Source organism: Polyodon spathula, chromosome 5 (genome assembly GCF_017654505.1).
Source record: "Polyodon spathula isolate WHYD16114869_AA chromosome 5, ASM1765450v1, whole genome shotgun sequence".
In the NCBI taxonomy this organism is placed as follows: domain Eukaryota; kingdom Metazoa; phylum Chordata; class Actinopteri; order Acipenseriformes; family Polyodontidae; genus Polyodon; species Polyodon spathula.
Window position 1 is genome coordinate 34,153,976 of NC_054538.1, and position 21,355 is coordinate 34,175,330.

A 21,355-nucleotide genomic window follows, 5' to 3' on the forward strand; every position below is an offset into this window, starting at 1 on the left:
CCAGGTACTTCTAGTTAAACATCTCATAAAATGCTTTCTTTTTAAATTCTCAACACACTTGTATCAAGTCTGCAAGTTCTTATGTGCTAAAGAGAGACAGTCCACTGCCACGTTTGTAGCCTACTTTTAAATTACTTTACGATTTCAGCTTGAGTGCCTTTAAGTAAGATGACACTGGCTGCAACTCTATTGTCATTTCTTATACACAAATAAGCTTACTTGATTTGAAAAATGTCATGAACGAGACAAGCAGCTATGAGTAGTACACAACAAAATATGAAAGCTGAAAATTAATTTCAACAAAGATCAACGACAACTTTTTAATGAGAAAAAACTATTGTAGCCTACTTGAATAGGAACATTAACCTGCTATATTATATTAAACCAAAACAATAAAAAAAATAACAACCTGGTTCTCTCTTGCCTTTTTCAATGAATATAATTTAATTAATACAGAATAAAAGCATACTAATCACTACTTAACCTAAGTTTAATCGTTTTTGTAATCTACCAGTGGCTTCTGTTGCATGCACATCACTGAATAGTGCAGACCATGGGTCAAACCAATGTTCGTGTTGAGGTGTGGGTGCTTGATTTTAAAAAAAAAAAAAAAAAAAGTCGTCCTTCTGGAGTCCTCCTAAATGCTTTTTAATTTGTTTGTTTTTTTAACCGTTTAAATGCAGAACCAATACAATATGTATACAGGCTTTTTTTATTTTTGTCCTGCGGTTGCCTTTAATTCATTTTTCTGCACATACTAGTACTTTGTATAATGTAGAATACATGAATGTAAACCTCTGACTAGTACGTACAATACAGAACTAGTGACTCGAAGTGACTCGAGCCAGATTGGTGACTCAACTCGAGGTTAGCATGTCAAAGACTCGGCTCGAGTCTTTAGTCCCCAATGACTCGTCTCGAGTCCCAATTTTGGTGGCTCGTTACAACTCTGACCTGGACAAATACCTATATTAAATGAAGTAGTCCTTATTGTCTTGAATTCTGATAACTAAATGTGTACAGCACAAATTATTCAATGTGTCTAAATTTAATTTTACAGGTGGTTAAAACCATTGGATTGCGTGAAGTGTGGTACTTTGGACTTCAGTATATGGACAGCAAAGGGTACCAGACATGGCTGAAGCTGGATAAAAAGGTAAAGGTTCATTTCCTACCATTGGGATATATAGTGGATAACAGTGTATGTGTCTTGCTTATGGAGATGAGACTATGGTGTTTAACTGATTTAAGATGTTTTTGAGTACTTGAGTAGCAGTCAGTAATAAAGTCTGACCAAAAGACTGACGTAAATCTTGAAAAACTACTCACTTCTAAATCTTTTGTAGTCATTTTTGTATTACTTTAGTATAAATACATGTTAATTTGGATTCATATGTTGTTTTTTTCTGACTTTATGTGAACAAAAAGACACACATTTTCCCATTTTCCCATTGTAAATAGTGATATTTTGAAATATCACTGTCCTGGTCACAAAAGCAAAGTTTGTGGGGAATAATAGCCATTTTCTATACTTTTGAGGCATAAGCAATTAGGAAATAACACTTACTACCCAGGAACAAAAATAACAAATTGTTACACGGTGTAATCACCCATATTTATTGTATGCAGGGCCTCTGCAGTCAGATGTTCCAGCTGTGGAATGTTCACTTGGCTAGTTTTTTATTACACTCGACACTGGTATACCGCACAGGTCTAGCTCACAAAAAAAGTACATTATTATTGCAATAGTTAAATGTAAAATATTGCAAGATGTCTTGTTATATGGTACAGTAGAACCTCAGTTACGACCACCAAACTTCACTGGCCAACCAAACAACCCACTTTTTAGCTGGAAGCGTGCGATCACTCAACCATTCCTACAGTGCAGTCGGAAACCAATTGAAAAAGCGCAAGCGTACTGAAATTGTAAAAACTGGGAAACACAATCGTGTGTCTCATTCTGTTGAAAGAGAAAATGTTTAAAAACTTTGCAGCGATATGATCCTCAGCAGTGGTATTTGGGAAATGTTCAGCAATATTAAAGACAAAGAAAACTCCCAACAATTTGCAACAGAGACAAAAGACAGCAGAGCGTTAAAAACAGATGCGTCGTATGCAAAGCTAGTGAGGATTTTGATAAAGCGCTCCATAAGCGCCGTGCTGGTCATGAAGTAGGCAAAATTACTGTACCAACAATGCCATGTCTGACAGACTTCAAAGCAAGTACGGACAACTTTTAATTTTAAACCGCAGTTTTTTTTTTTGTTTGTTTTTTTTTATCAAGCCAAAGGAGTCTGGATGGCTGAGCAAGCTAGACAAATGCATTTTGTTTACAATAAAATAAAAATAAGACTGTTAATCCAGGTTTCATGGACATATAAATCTGTGTTTTTGCTACAGTTGTGAACTCAATACAGAAGTCTCTGTGTATAAGAACACCTCCTAAGAGAACACTGTTGTGGTGAAACTGATATTACCAATTGTAAGTGCTCCGCCTAAAGGAACAGGAACTTTGCTTAAAAGAGCACCTTTTTGGCAGTGCTAGCGATTTGTTCACAACTGACACAGTACTGTTTTGTAACCTGATATCTCATCATCATCAAACTTGAATTCAGAGGGTTTATTCAATCATTTTTCAAAAGTGGCGAGTGTGTCTTGAGGCACACTGATTGGTTTATTAAATCTTTCCAGAACTGCCGTCATATCGTTGCCTTTTTTTATATTCTGATTTTCACTAGTGCACCTCATTGCTACAAAATGGCATGCAAATAAACTGCAAAATGCACCACTGTTTCTCTTGTTACAAAAAGTTTTAAATTGTTTGAGCTCCTGGGGGAAAAAAAAATAAAAAATCCTGAATCAGACACTAAGTCATCGCATAATTTGGTCTTTTCCATTCTGGTGAGTTGCTTCACCATTCTGTTAAGTAATGTTGTACATATTTTGAATATTGCTCCTGTACAGCTATTTATAATGAATCTAGTGCTGCTGCTGCATTTTGTAACGTGCGTAGGGGTGCTGTGTTAACTTAGTTTGATAGTTTATTAACATTAGTATGTCTGTTACTTTAACATATACTTGCCTATTTCTTTTCTCTTAATTCATTCTATTCATTTCATATGTTGATGCACGTGAGTCATGAAAAGTAATAAATATTTATTGATTGATTTCATACTGTGTGTGGTGGTCAACTCCTGTCTCAAAACACATTACTGTGCTGTATCCTTGCATTATTCAGTAGATTAAGGTTGTTTATTGTAACCATTCAAAATGAATTATGAGAATTAGACATTGCATTCTTATGAACCTCAATTCAAGGTGTTCATAGCTGAGGTTCTACAGTACTTGTGGAATAGAAGGGATACACCACACGATAAAGTAGGACACTTATTAGCTGCACTGCTACAGCATGATGCACATGGGCATAACACGAGATGTGTTTATCTGAGAGAGTGCCTAGGAGAGTTTGCATGCAACAAACTTTCCCAGGCTTTGAATATGCTTTGTTGTTTGTTAATGTGTTTATTTACTTAACCAGGAGATTTACACGTTGAACCCGAGACTTCATTTACAAAGGGGTCCTGGAAAATAATAAAGATAATTTGTAATGTGTTAAAGACAATTGATGTACAAACAACACAATAAAAACAGATGCGGGTCAAACTTAATCAGCAACATACAGACTAAAAATAGTTCAAAACTGGGTGGACATTGTTTCAAATGTGGCTTCTTTAATACCTGTTCCATTTTGTTTTTTCGAAAAGGTTTCTTCCCAGGAAGTGAAGAAGGAAAATCCTCTGCAGTTCAAGTTTCGTGCCAAATTCTTCCCCGAAGACGTGTCTGAGGAATTGATCCAGGACATCACACAGAGGCTGTTTTTCCTCCAGGTGAAGGAGAGCATCCTCAGTGATGATGTCTACTGCCCACCAGAAACTGCTGTTCTCCTGGGCTCCTACGCAGTCCAGGCCAAGTTTGGAGACTTCTCCAAGGAAAGTCATAAATCTGGATATCTGACATCAGACCGTCTCCTCCCTCAGCGGTAAGTGATGTTGCTACTATGTGTCTCGGCATCACTTTGAGTTATATCTTGAGACCTGCTCTTCCGATTCCGATAAACCTTCATTGGCACAACTTTTGTTATTGTCAGGCCCTCAGTTATGGTGACCTCCTTTTGGAATGAGTTCTAACATGCCTCCAATTGGTTGGTCTGAGTGCAGAACTGCTTGACCAAGATTCGATAACCTTTTCAAACCCCATTTTCACAGAATTGTTTTGCTATGGGTGCAGGGTTTGGTTTTATCAGGATGTATGTAGTAGTTCTGAAAGCAAACTTGGAGGATGATGTCGGTTGTACAATTGGAACCCCATACAATGTCAGTGCAACAACTGCAGCCTTGGAGAGATTCATTATAGTGGTAGGTTTACATCTGGTTGTGTGAGCCACTGTAAGTTTAACTGGATCAGTATTTACATGAGATCTGTGACCTCGTCTGAATTACAAAACACTTAAATGCTCTTTTAACCCTCTTTTTTTATTGTATTCAGTGTTCTGGAACAACACACACTCTCCAGAGAACAGTGGGAGGAGCGCATCCAGGTCTGGCATGAGGAACACCGTGGAATGCTCAAGTACGTTGTGTTAGAGGCTGATTTTTAACATAATCAAAGTCACTTCCTCATGCAAACATGTTGTGGGTGTTACTATTTAAATTTTTTCATTTTAAATAAAAATGTGTGCTCTTTTAACAGGCAAGATGCCATGTTGGAGTACCTCAAGATTGCCCAAGACTTGGAGATGTATGGCGTGAACTATTTTGATATCAAAAACAAGAAGGGAACAGACCTGTGGCTGGGTGTAGATGCCCTTGGAGTGAATATCTATGAAAAGGAAGACAAGTAAGTGATTTGAGTTTTTTTTCTTGCTTTTAGTACTATTGAATGAAGAGTACCTCATTTTCATGATTTTATTTAAAGTGTCTTTTGTGTACGTAGAGCCATGTCTACATAACTAGCCTCCAAAATAAGTGCCAGAAATGATCCACTGTAATGTGACATTCTTAGCATGGAGTGTCTGATTCTGGGGATAAAGGTAAAGGTACATGTTTGTAGCTTTTTTGCATGCTACAATTTTCACGTGCACAAGCTGTGGATATAGGTGTACAAGCCGTGGATTAAGAACGGCTTAACATTAGTAGGATGACAGTTTGCTTGATGTTGATGTAACCCAGTGACTCTGAGTATAGTTAGCAACTGGTGTTTAGCCTGTCCTATCACATTTTAGACCTGTGTATTCTGTAGGGATGGGTCAGTGTAGTCGAATACACGATTAAACGAAAATAAAAAACTAATCGAATAGCATATTACATATTTGACTACATGAAAAAAGACTTCTAGGTTAGCTACTAGTAGAAGCAAACATGTCTTTTTAATAAATGCTGCTGCTTGAGTGTTCAGAATCAATGTTAAACCCTGCGCATTCATGTGAATGAGATTGACATTATTAAACTTAAGGACCCTAAGTAATTATGCAATGCTTGTAACAGTAAAATTGTACAGTAAACGTATTCTGTTTGAAATTGTTGCCAATTTTGTTGCCTTGTTTTCAGCTAATGTTAACAGATCCCCTGCTTGAGTTCGCCTGTAATGACTGAACAGAGCCGCTGTTGCTAGGTAGCCATGAAACAGCTTCCGGGAGCACGGCACCGGCTAACTTTAAGTTTGTAAACAAATAGATATAGCAAGTGCTAAAAAGGAAGGCAAAGTAACATTGAAATTAGAACGCTAATTTAGCTTTATTTTGAATATAAAGACATACCAAATACTAAGCAGAACAACGCAATGACTGAGAAAACAGTTTGGAAGTAGTTTCTCTGTTGATTGCAGTACAATGTAAAACATCTACTATTGATTTTCTGTTAATGTATGGAGTAACGTCAACATTTGCACTGAGCGTTAAAAGTACAACCAGGTATGTTCATTGTTTTGAATTATTTACAAGTTACTGAATAAACCAAGTAACTTGATCACAGAACTCTCGTCTTGGACATTGTATTTTACACTTCGTGAACTCGGCCCGCTCCTCCGAAGAGTGAACTTAAATTTTAGCGGATTACACTTGTTATGCTGTTTGTTGTAGTACACATACCTATTTGCCTTTTATTTTTTGTTTCGGATATTCAAGTACACGAAAATGTTGGCCCCTATGTATTTGAAAAGGAAACTATTCGAAATTCCCATCCCTTATATGCTGTACTCACCCACCAGGTCTTGCACAATTAATTATCTTCTGGAGTTACATGTATGAGCTTGGCACATCTTGCACTCCTACCTGTGATGTGTACTTTGAGTCATTCCAAGGGTGAAGGTGGTCAAAGACCTGCCCCCCCCCCCCTGCCCCCCCCCCCCCCCCCCCCCCCCAGAAGGAAATAAAGGATAAGCATTCAGTTGATTAAAGCATGTGTAAAAAGGTTGAGACAACAATGGTAAAACACTTGCAAATGGTGCATATGTGTTTTTACATACAGTATTCACCATTCCACAATAAGAAAATTGACAGCTAAATCACCAAGGACTTTTAGGATTTTGTTCACGTAATTGGTTGCCCTTAGAATTTGTTTTGACGTGATGGGCCCAATATACAATTAATAAATGAAATAAAAAAATGTAAATGATCCAGTTGAACTCTTGGAAATACCTGTGCACCAGCGCTTAAGGAATTTCAACAGAAAGGTATTTGCCCCCTGTCTGATTTTCTGCATTTTTGCACATTTTTCACATTGAATTTGGTCAGATCTTTTTGTGCATTGTAGTAGTATATAGAGGGAGTCTGAGAAAAAAATGACACCAAAGTTTGGTGCTGCTTTCATTTGTTTGGTGTGCAAGGTAGTCAAACATGCAATCTTCAGGTGTGAAAAAGTTGTTGCCCCCCTAGTTAACTTAACCCAATTAAAGGGATAGTTAGGGTCAGCTGTTTGAATACTTTGGTTAACAATCAGGCCTGATTTGGGCCAGCCCTGCCAAATATAAATCTGACTAACTTTGGCCCTTACCATCAGAGTGAAGTTGTCAGCACACAGGTTCTAGAGGCACATCATGCCACGATTAAAAGAAATTTCTGAAGACCTCCGGACAAAAGTTGTTGATGCCTATCAGTCTAGAAAGGGTTGCAAAGCAATTTCTATGGCTCTGGGGCTCCAATAAACCACAGTCAGTGCCATACTGTCCAAATGGAAAAAGTTTGGGACAGTAGTGAATCTTCTCAGCAGTGGTCATCCTGCCAAAATCTCTCCAAGAGCAAGGTGGAAAATCGTTCATTAAATCACAAAGAACCCTAGACAACATCCAGGGATCTGTAGGCCTCTCTCGCCTCGGCTAAAGTCAGTGTTCACCATCAGAATGACACTGGGCAAAAATGGGATTCATGGCAGAGTAGCAAGGCGGAAACCACTGCTCACTAAGAAGAACATGAATGCTCGTCTCAAGTTTGCCAAAAAGCACCTGGATGATCCTCTAGAGTTCTGGAACAATGTTCTATGAACAGATGAGTCAAAAGTGGAACTTTTTGGCCAACATGGGCCCTGTTATGTCTGGCGAAGACCAAACACTGCATTCTACAGTAAGAACCTCATACCAATGGTCAAGCATGGTGGTGGTAGTGTCATGATTTGGGGATGCTTTGCTGCATCAGGACCTGGACAACTTGCCATCATTGAAGGAATCATGAATTCTGCTCTGTATCAATTCTACAGGAGAATGTCAGGCCATCCGTCCGTGAGCTGAAGCTGAAGTGCAGCTGGGTCATGCAGCAAGACAATGATCAGAAACACACAAGCAAGTCTACATCAGAATGGTTGAAGAACAAGAAATTTAAAGTTTTGGAATGGCCTAGTCAAAGTCCAGACCTAAACCCCATTGAGATACTGTGTCAGGACCTGAAACAAGCAGTTTATGCTCGAAAACCCACAAATGTCACTGAGTTGAAGCAGTTCTGCATGAAGGAGTGGGCCAAAATCCCTCCACGACACTGAGAGACTGATCAATAACTACAGGAAGCGTTTGGTTGCAGTTATTGCTGCTAAAGGTGGCATAACCAGTTATTGAGTCTAAGGGGGCGATTACTTTTTCACACTGGGACATTGGGTGTTGCATAACTTTCTTTAATAAATAAATGAAATAAGTGTCAACATTTTGTGTTATTTGTTCACTCAGGGTCCTTTTTATCTAATATTAGGTTTTGGCTGAAGATCTGATAACATTGTGTCACATGCAAAAATGCAGAAAATCAGATGGGGCAAATACTTTTTCACGGCACTGTATAATCTGCATTGTTGGGGAATGATTTAGTATGTAAGAATTAATATTTGCCGTTCCCAAGGTATAACAACATAGTTACTAAAGTGTTGCAATAATTAGTTTCAGTAATTGGTAGGTGGACTAAATAATCTTCAACAAATCTGTGCAAGTACAGTACTGGTATGCACTTCTTCTTTTAGTTTCTGCTGAGGTACTTGCTTCAGGAAAGGGAGTGACAAGCACAGGGTGTTCTCTACTTTAGACTACTGAATGCTTCTTTCCTACAGTGACCTGAGCTGTAACCATGGATATGCACAGACTGGTTTTTCAAGCTGTGCAGCGTTCTAGGTTGTAGCTTGTATGGCTAACCTAAGACTGGGCCCTGTGTGTGCCAGAAATCTGGCTACATACAATGCTTCCTCCTACTGAGAAATAAATTTGTACACAATATGATTAATCCTTTGCAGGCAGTAATAGGCACATCTTTCTCATGTGTTTGGTTTATGAATTACCCTGCATACAAATAGGTAAAAAAAACAATTAAAATAAACCACACACTATCATATTACAGGACATAATTTGGGCAGAATGAACAAACCCCACATTGTGGACAATTTCCTGTCTTGTGCTGCTCAAACAGATTATTGGATTGAGCTCTCCACGGAAGTCAGGTCTTTGGTGCTGATTGATCTAGTTTACCATTTCAAGTGAAACAGGAAACAGCTGCTTGGATTTGTGTAGATTGCTGTTCTCCACAGTAAGAAAAGCAGCAATCCTCCCAAATCCAAACAGCTGTTTCTTCCTTGGTTTCACATGACCCTCACGTGTGTGGCAAGCCTGATCTGAATCGAATAGGTTTGTGCAGCACTATTCTTAGCTTACTGGAATCATACTGTCATTTTATTTTTCATATGGTCTTTCTGAATCACCCTGTATGTTAAAGGAGTTCCAAGCGCGTGTATAATGAATGCAGGACCTGTACCTTACGTAAAATAATACAAGGTAGTCCAAGATTAGTGCTAATCGGAACCTGTAATTAGCCGATTTTAAAGAAGTGTCTTTGTTATTGTCTTTCTCACCAAGGTGAAGTTGCTAATTCCAATATCATACATCATAAAATTTACACCACTTACTACTTTTTTGAAATTCTAAAAATGTAGTTTACATACAGTACATAGAACTGCAGCATGGAGATATGCATGTCTATCTAAAATGAATAGCACTAATAGAGTAATCCCTAGCACCTGTGGATTTGATGAATTAAAATCAGGGACACAGATGCTTAAGCATTGTTTTCAAGAGAAGCCTAACATGTTAATTGCATTAAAGTAAACATGTTGCACAGTTAATGCTTGTACAGACTTGAGAGTGAAGTAACCCTTTTGGCAACCTTCCTTATCAAGCTTGACAGGCAGTATCAGTAACACAAAGTACACCGGCATTGAATTATGACATTTACAAGGTTTAGGGAACTATAGAGTCCCAGTATATTCTATCAATAATTTTGTCATTATTTTGTGGTTTCATCAAGAGTGTCTCGCTGTGCGAGTTGCCTTCGGTGTTTTAATCAACTGATCTATACAGTTTTAGTCAATTTCAGATGTTATGATTGGGTTTAAAAGATATGAAAGGTGTAACATGCAACTTTTCATTTCAGACTAACTCCAAAGATTGGTTTCCCTTGGAGTGAAATTAGGAACATCTCCTTCAATGACAAGAAGTTCATTATAAAACCTATTGACAAGAAGGCTCCAGTAAGTACAACATCCTTCTAAAGCATGTCTAATGCCCAGGATAAAGGTTATTTTTTTAATAAGCTACAGTAATGTGCATATACTAGTTTAGTGGTTTGTATCTAAAATGTCTTTATGCCCAAAAAACAGGTTTTATTATTGCAGTCAAATTTTAAAACATGACCTTATTTGGTTACCAACATTAGTGATTTGGTGACCCATGACTATTGAATGGTGTACGTCAATCTAGTGGAAACAACCCACGCATTCTTTGTAGAAGTTAAAAGGTAACTAACACTTTACTCATCATATAGTACTCATTAACCTGTTTTATTATTTCTATTTAGACACTATTTCGTTTCTTGGAGTTTTTTTCTTTTGTAAATTATGCTTTCAATTAGACTGATACAGCTACAGCCTGGAAATGCAGTGCACTGTTTTGATGTTGCCATGGAAATCTCGTGTTATGCCTGTGAACATGCCATACATTTCAGCAAGGTCCAATATTCCCTCTTGCTTGCTCACTCATTAGAGTTGCAGGTGTTGATTTTGTTGGTTTTTTTTTCTGTGTGTTTTAGTGATAAACATTTTTACCAACTACTGAAGGAAAACACCCTGTGTTATCAAGACTGAGCGCAAAAATACTGAACTACTGCATTTGCGTATGTGCTATACAGATTTTATTTCTGTACACAATATCCTTTTTACTTTCCTTTAAATCAATATAACTGACAAAACTGCACCTTCAGAAGTAAATAGACTTGTGAAGCATAAACTGAGAACTGTATGTGTTTTACTGTCAGCTAAATAAGGCCTCAGTTTTACACTAAACTACCTAAACTGTGACACCCAGTAAAACCTGGCTCAGACCGCACTACAATGGGTGTCTTGTTTTCATTCCATATGTGGTTGTTATAAATTAAAATTTTAAACAAATGTAGAGCCAGAGGGTTCACCGAAGATTGGTTGCTGTAGCATTTGAATGGTTGGCAATTGGTGTACATTTTATTTTTTTAACATTTTAAAATGACTTGACTTAAATCCTCAATATAGTAAACTACAGTAGGTCATTCCATTCAAAATCTGTTGCTTTTCTCCTGCGAGTAAAAATTGTCTGAACAGTTAGTGTCAAGTCACCTAGCAAAACTGAGTTAGCTAGTACAGAACAGAGAAATAAGCAAGTGTAGCTTGAGGCAGTCAGAAAGAAAACCACCAACAGGTTGCATGTAGAACTAAAGAGGATGGCAGTGTTGAGATTTGTGCAGTAGTCTATACAATTGTATTTGGTTATTTTCTCCTTGTGTTTGGATGTTCTTAACACAAGTTACAGAGATATGTGGTGCAACCTGCTTCTCTACATATGTATGTTACTTGCATTTTTACATGCTTTTTTAACGGATATAGATGTTGGGTGATGTTTGTTACTAACTTACAGCCACAGTGTTGTAGATGCAAATGAAAAGCACATATATTAAAGCATACCTTGGGTCATTCATTTGGGTTATTGTGTTCAATAATTTCAGTCTTCTCGTCTTTCCAGTACCGTACCTTTTGGAAAGTGGCTTCTTGTATTTCAGCTTGTGACCTGTATTTATAATGTCAGCACTGGCAATATTTAAGTGAGCTTGCAAAAGGTGCATCATTTGTTTCTATCTGACAGGCCTGGTTTTGAAAGCGTTGACTATTGATGAAAGTTTGAGGCAGACAATAGGAAACCTCTTGTGTTGTGCATTTTCAGGACTTTGTGTTCTATTCTCCACGCCTGAGGATCAACAAGCGCGTCCTGCAGCTGTGCATGGGGAACCACGAGCTGTACATGCGGCGCAGGAAGCCTGACACCATCGAGGTGCAGCAGATGAAGGCACAAGCCCACGAGGAGAAGCAACACAAACAGATGGAGAGGTGGGTCTTCTACATGGCTGGGGTTATATAGTAATTCATGTGTACTACTCTGGATATGTTGCAATAACCTTGCTAGCTGACCTGCCTTATCCCTGAACTTGTTTAGGCCCCTTTTTATGCTAGGGCAAAGCTGCTTTTCTAGGGTATTTTTAGTGAAAAAGGAACTGTGGAGAAAGCATAAAGTTGCATTATTGCCCTAATAGCATAATTTTGCTGTACTGTGTGAATTTAAAACACCTGCCATGCTTTCTTTCTCTGTTTAAAATGTATTTGTGGTAATTATGGCGATATAAAAAATGCACTTCTGATCTTCAGCACTAGATCTATTGACTACTTATCTAAAAGATCTATGTTTTATACTTGAAATTTCCTTCAAACTATAATAATCAGAATACACTAATAGAAGAATATTTACATCAGTTTCTTGATGTGTTGTCAATTCCCATTTCTCACCTCTCTGTCCGTGTATTGCCACAGAAATCCTGTATAGTGCAGATACCAGTCCACTCCCCACCCCCAAAATCATCAGTCTCTCAAGGAGTACAGTATCTGTTGAGTGCATGTTTGTCTGCATGTCACTTTTATTGTCCTCCCCTGCCTTTGTTAACTCTGGTCTGCTCTTATCTACAGAGCACAGCTGCAGGATGAGAAGAAGAAAAGGGAGACCATTGAGAAGGAGAAGGAGCAGATGGAACGAGAGAAGCAGGAGCTTGAGATGAGGCTGCGCCTCTTCGAAGAGAAGACCATTAAAGCAGAGAGAGGTAAGGCTCTGTATTCATACTTTTCAGGGAACTGGATGAAAATTAAAAAAAAAAAAAAAAAAAAAAAAAAACGGGAAGCAGAATGTTGGGCTGTACAAGGTTTGGTGTTTGGGGTGGGGTGGGGTGGGGTGGCGGGGAACAACAGGTAAGGGATGGCCAGGGAGAAAACAAATCTTAGCAGTATGAAACTATGCTGTGGACAAAATATCATAGTGCCCATGTCATAACATTTGAAGGGTTGTGTGCAACATTTCTCTTAAGAGATTCATCATAGTAATGGGTGTAGAGTTTGAGGGATGGTGCTGTGCCCTAACTTCACAGACACCTCCTGAGTTAACTCTTGGTCTTGCAGATTTGCAAGAGCAGATGAGGAGAGCCATTCAGCTGGAGGATGAGAGAAGAAAGGCAGAACAAGAGGCAGCGCGTCTGGAGGCTGATCGCCAGGCTGCTCTTTTAGCCAAGGAAGAACTGGCCAGGCGGGCTGAGGATCAAATGAAGAGCCAGGAGCAGCTGGCAAGTTCTACATTGATACATCTGCTTCCAGGACTAGTGTCTTCTTTTAAAAGACTGAAACATGACTTGTGTTGCATTTTATCCTAACAAATTGTAGTTTGTGGAACAGGATACGCAAGGATTTAAGGGGTTTCTATTTGGTAATTCATTCTGTTTTCACTTGATTTTATTTAACAGCCTTGTTCCTATTGAATGTTCATTTCTATTTTAGTAACTTGATAGTGCAGCTGCAATACAGTGGTGCATGATGTGCTTTATTTGGTATCAGTATTAAATTGGAACTGTGTTGTGACAGGCTGCAGAGCTGGCAGAATATACAGCCAAGATTGCACTTTTGGAGGAGTCTAAGAAGCGCAAGGAGGAGGAGGCTGACCAGTGGCAGCACAGAGTGAGTTTTCTGAGGCCTCAGTGCAACACCACATTACTTAACAGAAATACCATTTAAATAGTATCAGAGTTACTTTTCCTAGACTGCACTAGCAGGCTTCTGTTTTGAGTGGATTTTTTTTTCTTAACTTTTTTACAGGCCATTATAGTTCATATACAGTAACTTGCAAAAAAAAAAAAAAAAACTAATTGCATGGTACTTGATTAATGTGTCAATACACTTTTACATTAAGCTTTTTCTTTTTCTGCACTGCAGAAAAATAATTTGAAACTTACAACTTTGATTTTATTTATTTAAAAAAAAAAAAAAAATGCTTCAGTGAGTTTGGGAAGTAAGCCAGTCTAGAGCCGGCATTGTTGGTATTAAACAAGCACACTGGTTTCCTTTATTATTACTAATATGTGAACCTTCATCCTCCTCCTTTTCCTCAGGCTAGGGAAGCTCAGGAGGACTTGGTAAGGACCAAAGAGGAGCTGCATATGGTGATGACGGCCCCTCCACCCCCTCCCCCTCCCCCAGTGTACCAGTTTGTGGAAGACAACGAGCAGGAGGATGTTGAGGAGACCAACAGCACTTACAGTGCTGAGCTGCAGTACGAGGACATTGATGACCACCGCAAGGAGGAGGACCGCATCACCGAAGCAGAGAAGAATGAGCGCGTCCAGAAGCAGCTCATGGTAAGAACAATAATCCCATTCGCTGATCAGATCAAGTCTACCGCCTTCCAGTCGACCCACCCAACGTGTCTACTGAACAGATTACATGTAAATTTAAAAATGCAAAGCAGTTTTAAATTGTTTTACTGTAGAGTATCTGCCGTTTACAAAGAGAACATGCAATCCTTCCTTGTTACCGGTCCAATCTTTCCTAGGGTAAAAAGAGAAACACTTCCGTGTAAAACAAATGTTTTTTTTATTTGTTCCAGCACTAATCGCTCCCCAGTTCCAGTGTTTCAGTTATTAATGGATTTCTGTCCCACTGTCTTCCCCAGGCTTTGAGCTCAGAGCTGGCCCAGGCCAGAGATGATAGTAAGAAGACCCACAATGACCTGATCCACACTGAGAATGTGAGGGTTGGTCGTGACAAGTACAAGACACTGAGGCAGATCCGACAAGGCAACACCAAGCAGAGGATCGACGAGTTTGAGGCTCTGTAAATCCGTTGCTGCACTGTGGGCTTGTAGGTACATATTGCATTACACTGTCCCAAATGCAGATCTCCCACCTTTTTTTTTTTACTTTCTGAGTGGTTGCTGTAGGAGCTTGTAGTATTATTGTGAAAAAAAAAAAGAAAAGGTTTTCACCAAGCTACAGTATACCAGAGGACAGCTGATTCATACAGAGCGCAATACAGTGTGTGAAATTGATTTAAAAGGCACAATGTGTTTTCATTTTGTAACATTCCAGTGCCAAAACTTATCAGATTTATTTCTTTCACAATTGTTTTAGCTTTTTGGTAGAGCAATTACCTGCACCATATCAATGTCATTTATCTAAAATGTTTTAAATATGCTTATGAATAATGGAGTACAGATACACAAGGAACGTCGTTGTAGTTTCATTTGGGCTTGGTTTAGAATGGAACACATATAGCCAAATAGTGTGCCATATAAGCTAAGGGAGCTTTGAAGCCAAAAGTAAACCCATTGTTTGTACTGGGCTGCATACTGTATTTTTAAACCATGCACAATGGTATATACATTTTACCCACAGCCTTCAGCTGTGACCTTTTGACTTCAAGAACTAAATTATTAATTTCAAGGTGCAAGATGTTTTGCAGGGGCCACTCAGAAATGAAGATAAGAAAACAGTATAAAAACAATTTCCGATTACTTGCAGAACTGCACATGAGGAGAGATATATATATATATATATATATATATATATAAAATTTGAAATCACACTTCCATACACGTTTAATATTCCTGGATAACCAATAATATTGAATAGTTTTATTTATACACTGGTGATTCCAATTAAAAAAAACAAAAAAACAAAAAAACAAAAAAAATATTTTGTATATTTTTGCTATATAGTATATTGAAACAGTTAAAGTTGTATAATAAAGTTCCTGCGACTATATATCAACCAAAATAATGTTTTGTGTTGAGTCTAGAGTTTCTAAAGATGACTTAGCTGAAAGATCTATTTCTAAGTGTGTTTTTTTTTTTTTTTTTTTACTTTTAAAGTTCAACCTGCATGAAGTTCTTTGTATAAATTAATCTATAACAAATAACATTTCTAGATGTGTTATTTATAACAACAACAAAAAAATTAGATGTTTTAAAGCTTACGGCATCTGTATTTTGTAAAAGACTCAACTTTTTTCACATGTCTTTTTGCACCTTTTCTAATCACTACACAATGAGTAAGGCAGAGGAGACTATCACAGACTGTCACCATGCTTTTTAATGAGGTTGCAATTAATGGGTTGAAATTAGTAGTGTTCAGGTATCTGGGGTTTTTTTTCTATACTGTTTTTTAACACATTTCAGATAACCATGTCTGTCTTTATTTTTCTTGCACGTGTGGTAACAATGTTTTTGTTTAGTGTAAACAGGCTGCAGTACTCGTTCACTACATACTTGCTAGTTTGTATTGAAACTGAATACACTTTTTATTAAAGTGTTCATTAAAACATTTTTGGCAATAAAGATCTGCAAAAAACATTTGTTTTGGACTTTTTGTATAATAATCACCAATGTATTTGTATAAATATAACTGCACATATGGACTTATTTATGCACAGTGTCTTTGAGATGTGGAAGTGAAATGAACCCTACTACATTGATCAGGTCTTAGGTTAGTGTTTTAAGTTCATTTACATGTTGTTTTTTTTTTTTTTTTTTTTTTTTTTTTTTTTCAAGCTTTCCTTTAGCTGGAATATACCAAAAATATTCTCTACAGATTAGTCTCTTTTTAAGATAAGTTTACTGCTCTGCTTTTTTGAGTGGAGCTAACTTTCCTAACCCAGTGTACAGGTTGCAATGTAGATAAAGTACCTGCTAAAGTAGTTGGCAATTATTCTTAGTCATTCCTATTGCACTTGCTCATAATGGTGTTTTCTTTTGAAATTATTTTAGGCAGTTTTTGATAAGGTGCTTTTGACTTGTGTATTGACAGCAATATGAAAGAGAAACTCAATTTAGTCTAATTTCTATGGTGAATGTTATTTTAAGCTAGTTTTTAGTTCATTCTCACAAGGAGGGCCTGGTTTATTTATATATGTTTATGGTAGTAGTGGAATTTCAGAAGGACAAAAATGCAGTTGCCAGTTTGGTAGATCTGTAACAATTCTAGCCCTTTCAAATAAAAACAAAAATAGAATTAACTGAAATATATTATTTTTCAGTTTATATGCTGGCATCTGATTGATTTTAGCTAATTTTGAGCACGCTTTTCTGAAGATACGACCTAAACTCAGTGTGGCCATTTGTTAGAAAAGCGATTCCACATTGAACACCTTACTTGTACAGTGTGACACCTGGTTCGATAGAAGCAACACCAGAACCACTTTGAGTTTTGATGGTCTTCCTGGCTATATGTTATGGCGATGATGGATATAGTTCATGTTGAACTAGTGGCTTTTTTTTTTATTTTTATTTTTTCAGGGCACCCACTGCTGTAATGTGTAATGCATTTTGTGACTCTTCTACCACTTACCAATTTGTCAACAATCAAATTTTGACTAACATTTTATTTAGCCATGCATGTGCACCTAATGGGACAACTAATGTATTCCAGGGGAAGACATATATTTATAATAGGTCTGTAGAAAAACGTATACCAAAATAGGACATTTTAGTTGAAAGCAGTTTATTATGGTGTTGGTACAGAATGAATGTTTATAAAAAGGTAATAGATTTACCAGTTATGACCAGATGCAACTGATACAATATTTCTGTTTTGCTATGTGGTGCAACTAAAAATATATTAAACTTATTAAACATTATGCAGTCTCATTTATAAGGGCTAATACCTATCTCCCCTCACTCTTTTACAAAGTATACAAAGAGTAAAAATCAATACAATTAATAAGTCTTGGATACCTACAGCTACGGCCGAGAGTTTTGCATTAACTAATTTTGCTTCATAGTCAAAAGTCAAATGAAACCTGTTGAATGTTACGATAACATCTTGAATTACACACCACTTCGTAGTTTTCCATATGCTTAATGAAACTGACAAATGAAAAAATGTGACTTTTCAAAATCTAACATTAAATGCTGCACTGCTATTATGTCTTCCGGTAGTATTTCGCAGTATCATTTTGTAGTTTCTTGGATTACATGATAAATAAAATACCTAAATTATGTTCATATATATTATTTTTGTCTCAATCCTAAAATTCTAGGTGATGCAAAACTTTTGGCCATAGCAGTACATGTCAAAATGAATCCACCTTCATCACTTTGGCATGTGCAGTATTCAGTTATACCTCTAATGTACAATAAAATTGTATTCTTGTTCAGATTACTGTAATTTCTATTGCCAAATATCCTTTTTGAAGAGCAAATAAAGTCCTACTGTACATCCTTAAATTCTAACTGTTAAATGCAGACATTTGAACTTTCCAACTGACCTTGCACTATAAATACACTCATCACGTTATTATCTTTTCAGAGCTGTGGTGGCTCCATACATAACATGGTCTGTGTATGAATGGTGTTTTTCAATGTATGTGCATAGGTTTCAGGTGTGATAAGTATTCAGGTTAGTAACATAAAAGGGGCCTCAGACATACACTATTAGTGTCTTGGTCTACAGTATATTCTTAACTAGCTCCTACAGTTTTAGGACCAACAATATTCATGTTCTACAAGCTTTATCTTACTATTGCACAAATAGGTGAAAGGATCCAAAAAGATGCATTTGGAACTGGCCATGTTAGGTTTTCATCATGTACTCCATATTTGGGTGAAGTATAAGTGTGATGTCATTCCAAGTGTTTGGTCTCCTCAGAATGTTTTGCCAAGGTTGTCCAGAAGTGACTTCCACCATGTCACGGGAGTCTGTCGACAGTATCCCTGTTTAATGTATAGACAAAATGAATAAATACATTTTGTATAATGTATCACACATAGATATTTGTGTAAAATTCTGTTTAGAATTTCTTGGTTTTTCAGTTTGTTTAAACTGACATTTTACAGATGCTGTTATAATCAGGGAAGTATACCAGTATGTTGTGTTAACTAAGATGTGGCAATGTAACTAGCAGTCAGCCCAAAGAACAGCGTTCACAATTTAGAAATACTGAATTAGATGATGGCGTAATGGAATACAAACACAGATAGCTACATGCTAATATAACAGTGACAGACCTCTAAGTATCAGTACAACAATAAACCAAAAAAAAAAAAAAAAAAAACAGGGTCACTCTACTGCCACTTGGGTAGTCTTACCCCTCTCTAGTCTGACTCCCCCCAGGAAACGGTCAGTGAGGCCAAAGGCAGCATGGTCCCAGACAGTGATATCAAGACAGGAATCCCACAATTCACCCAGAAGCACATCGCTGAACACAAGCTGGTGATTCCACTGTGGGCAAGCTTTCTTTTTAAGCACTGGAGTCTTCAGTTTCAACTGCCTTTTATCTGGAAGGATTAGGCACCTGAAAACAAAGGACATAGGCATTATACATTTTGAATATGTTTTCATACCATATTTATTGGGCTTATCTTATTTTTATACTGTACATCCCAAACAGGGTAGCGAGTGGTGATTCTATGTATGGAATGGGTTATTGAGTCCTGATGGAGCTCCTACATCTTTGAGATGTCTAAAGAGCCAACTAGGCATAGATCCAGGATAAATCCTCTATTAGGAACCTGACAAGCATTAATGGGCCAAATGACCTCTCAATCACTAATCTTGAAAAAAAAATCTAAAAAAAACAACTAAAAAACAGTTGAAAACAGCCATTCATTTTAACTGTTTGCAATCCTAAATTCTATCATGCAACTCTGAATACAAAATTCAGTTCCTGAGGTGTGGTTACATTGGTAAGGTAACCTGTACACATCACACTCCATCTAACCCAGAAGCTTATTTACATTATGGTTGCAGTCCCGGAAATAGCATCTTCATTCCTTCCGGCATAGTGCACCCCAATAAAAAAGTCATGTGATACACCTATTATTCTTCAAGAGTTCCCTGAAGCTAACTAAACATTGTAGCTCAGGTTGCTAAGACACGGTCTGCCTTGCTTGGGTTATGAGTGGCTGCTGGTGCACACACAGGCTCTAGCAAATTAAACTGCTGCCGTGACCCAGATTCTCAGCCAACCACCAAGATTAATTCAAGGTCGGGATCATGACATTGATTAAACCTTAAGATCAGGTCCATGATATCCATAGTTTTTATCATAAAAAACATAATATCAAAAACTGTACTCTAGTGCGTTTTAAAGAGCTGTAAGCTATGCTTTGCCTAGGGCAATTCTTGTTTAATGACAAGTATAAAAACTACTGATTGTTCAGCAAGACATATAGCAGCGTTGACAAAGCAAAGATCAATTTGAATTCAAGAAATAAGAGGCTGCATTGACATGGGCAATGACATGAACCAGGAATCTAGTCAAGTGCATTCGCACACTTCTGCTTACTGACACAAAAGTAACAGGCTTTTAAAAAGAAGACACTGCTTAAACACTGCTTTAAGTGGGAAACTCAGACTGTGCATACTGGCTGCTGCCAACACATTTCGAATGTGGAGAAATGTAACACGCACACGCGCACACACACACACACACATACAGACACACACAATAATGAGACAATAATAATCACAACCATACAATTAAATGCTTTTTATTTTACAGAGAGGAGTGGGTAACTGGTACAGGCTTTCAATCTGTTTAAATGCTAGGGATCCATCACCGTGACACAAAAAAGGCTACAGTACGAATGACGGGACCACTCACCAGGTCACAGCTGTATTTGAAGCTTTCGTTTATATATCTCTTGTGATTCTCATTGCTTTGCTCACAATGTTTTACCTTTTTAAGGGACATTGCTCTACATTCTCAAAGCTTTTTACTAAGAATCATCAACAATAATTTCTGAAATGAAAAACACACCCAATAAGTTACCAAACCAGAAATAAACTGCTCGGACATCTCGTTTTGGGGTTTTTCCTAAGCTGTTGTTTTACAGTTGCAATTAATGTTTTTTCCTTTTAGAAATGAATGTGAGAACACAATGTAGGTCCATAGTGTGCATACACTACACACAAAAACTGAATGAAATATTTTCTTTACTTACACTTTGACAAATGAGTTTAAAGTACCATCAGGCCTTAAAGATGGCAGGTTTTTGGCTCCAATGATCATAACATTGAGTTGACCAATGACAGTCATCTTGTTCTGCAAATCTGTAAAAAAAACATGTTTCTGTTAAGATGCTGATAGGGAAATGAGTAGGACAGTATCGGTTTACAAAACTGAGTGGTTTTAACACTATTGCTAGTTCAGTTCCACAGAATCAAATTACTTTTTTTAACCATAAACACAGTAGCCTGAAAATAGGCTGTATCTTATGTGATCAAGTAGCCTGTTTCCTATTGATTTTACAGGTATAAAACACACGGTTTAATAACTCCATAATACTTGAAGACACTTAACCACATACACCCAGTAAAATAAAAATAAAAAATCTAATTTTCAAATTGGTCTGCATTTATAGGGCTGGCTGTTTGGTGTGTCTTCTTATATCAAGCTCTGACTAACCAATCCACTAGGAGAATGTACCACTGCAAGTTCAACATGCATCA

General features: G+C 37.4%; 2 protein-coding genes across 3 annotated transcripts in view; one reads left to right on the plus strand and one right to left on the minus strand.

Moving 5' to 3' along the window:
* The window catches only part of LOC121315885 (ezrin-like), a 29,403-nt gene extending 13,148 nt beyond the window's left edge, over positions 1-16,255 (plus strand). The window contains exons 4-14 of one of the 2 annotated variants that reach the window (XM_041250442.1): positions 1,061-1,156; positions 3,765-4,039; positions 4,546-4,629; positions 4,750-4,896; positions 9,950-10,046; positions 11,764-11,927; positions 12,558-12,688; positions 13,041-13,201; positions 13,497-13,589; positions 14,021-14,266; positions 14,581-16,255. In XM_041250442.1, coding sequence (XP_041106376.1) covers positions 1,061-1,156; positions 3,765-4,039; positions 4,546-4,629; positions 4,750-4,896; positions 9,950-10,046; positions 11,764-11,927; positions 12,558-12,688; positions 13,041-13,201; positions 13,497-13,589; positions 14,021-14,266; positions 14,581-14,745 — 1,659 coding nt within the window. In that variant the 3' untranslated portion in view covers positions 14,746-16,255. The remainder of the gene's footprint in view (positions 1-1,060; positions 1,157-3,764; positions 4,040-4,545; positions 4,630-4,749; positions 4,897-9,949; positions 10,047-11,763; positions 11,928-12,557; positions 12,689-13,040; positions 13,202-13,496; positions 13,590-14,020; positions 14,267-14,580) is intronic. The other variant, XM_041250443.1, reaches the window with a different exon arrangement.
* A 1,481-nt stretch (positions 16,256-17,736) lies between these two features.
* LOC121315884 (synaptotagmin-like protein 3) overlaps positions 17,737-21,355 on the minus strand; it is a 32,182-nt gene continuing 28,563 nt past the window's right edge. Inside the window, exons 14-16 of the mRNA XM_041250440.1 lie at positions 20,848-20,956; positions 18,991-19,196; positions 17,737-18,615 (exon numbers count right to left, since the gene is read on the minus strand). Coding sequence (XP_041106374.1) covers positions 18,476-18,615; positions 18,991-19,196; positions 20,848-20,956 — 455 coding nt within the window. The 3' untranslated portion in view covers positions 17,737-18,475. The remainder of the gene's footprint in view (positions 18,616-18,990; positions 19,197-20,847; positions 20,957-21,355) is intronic.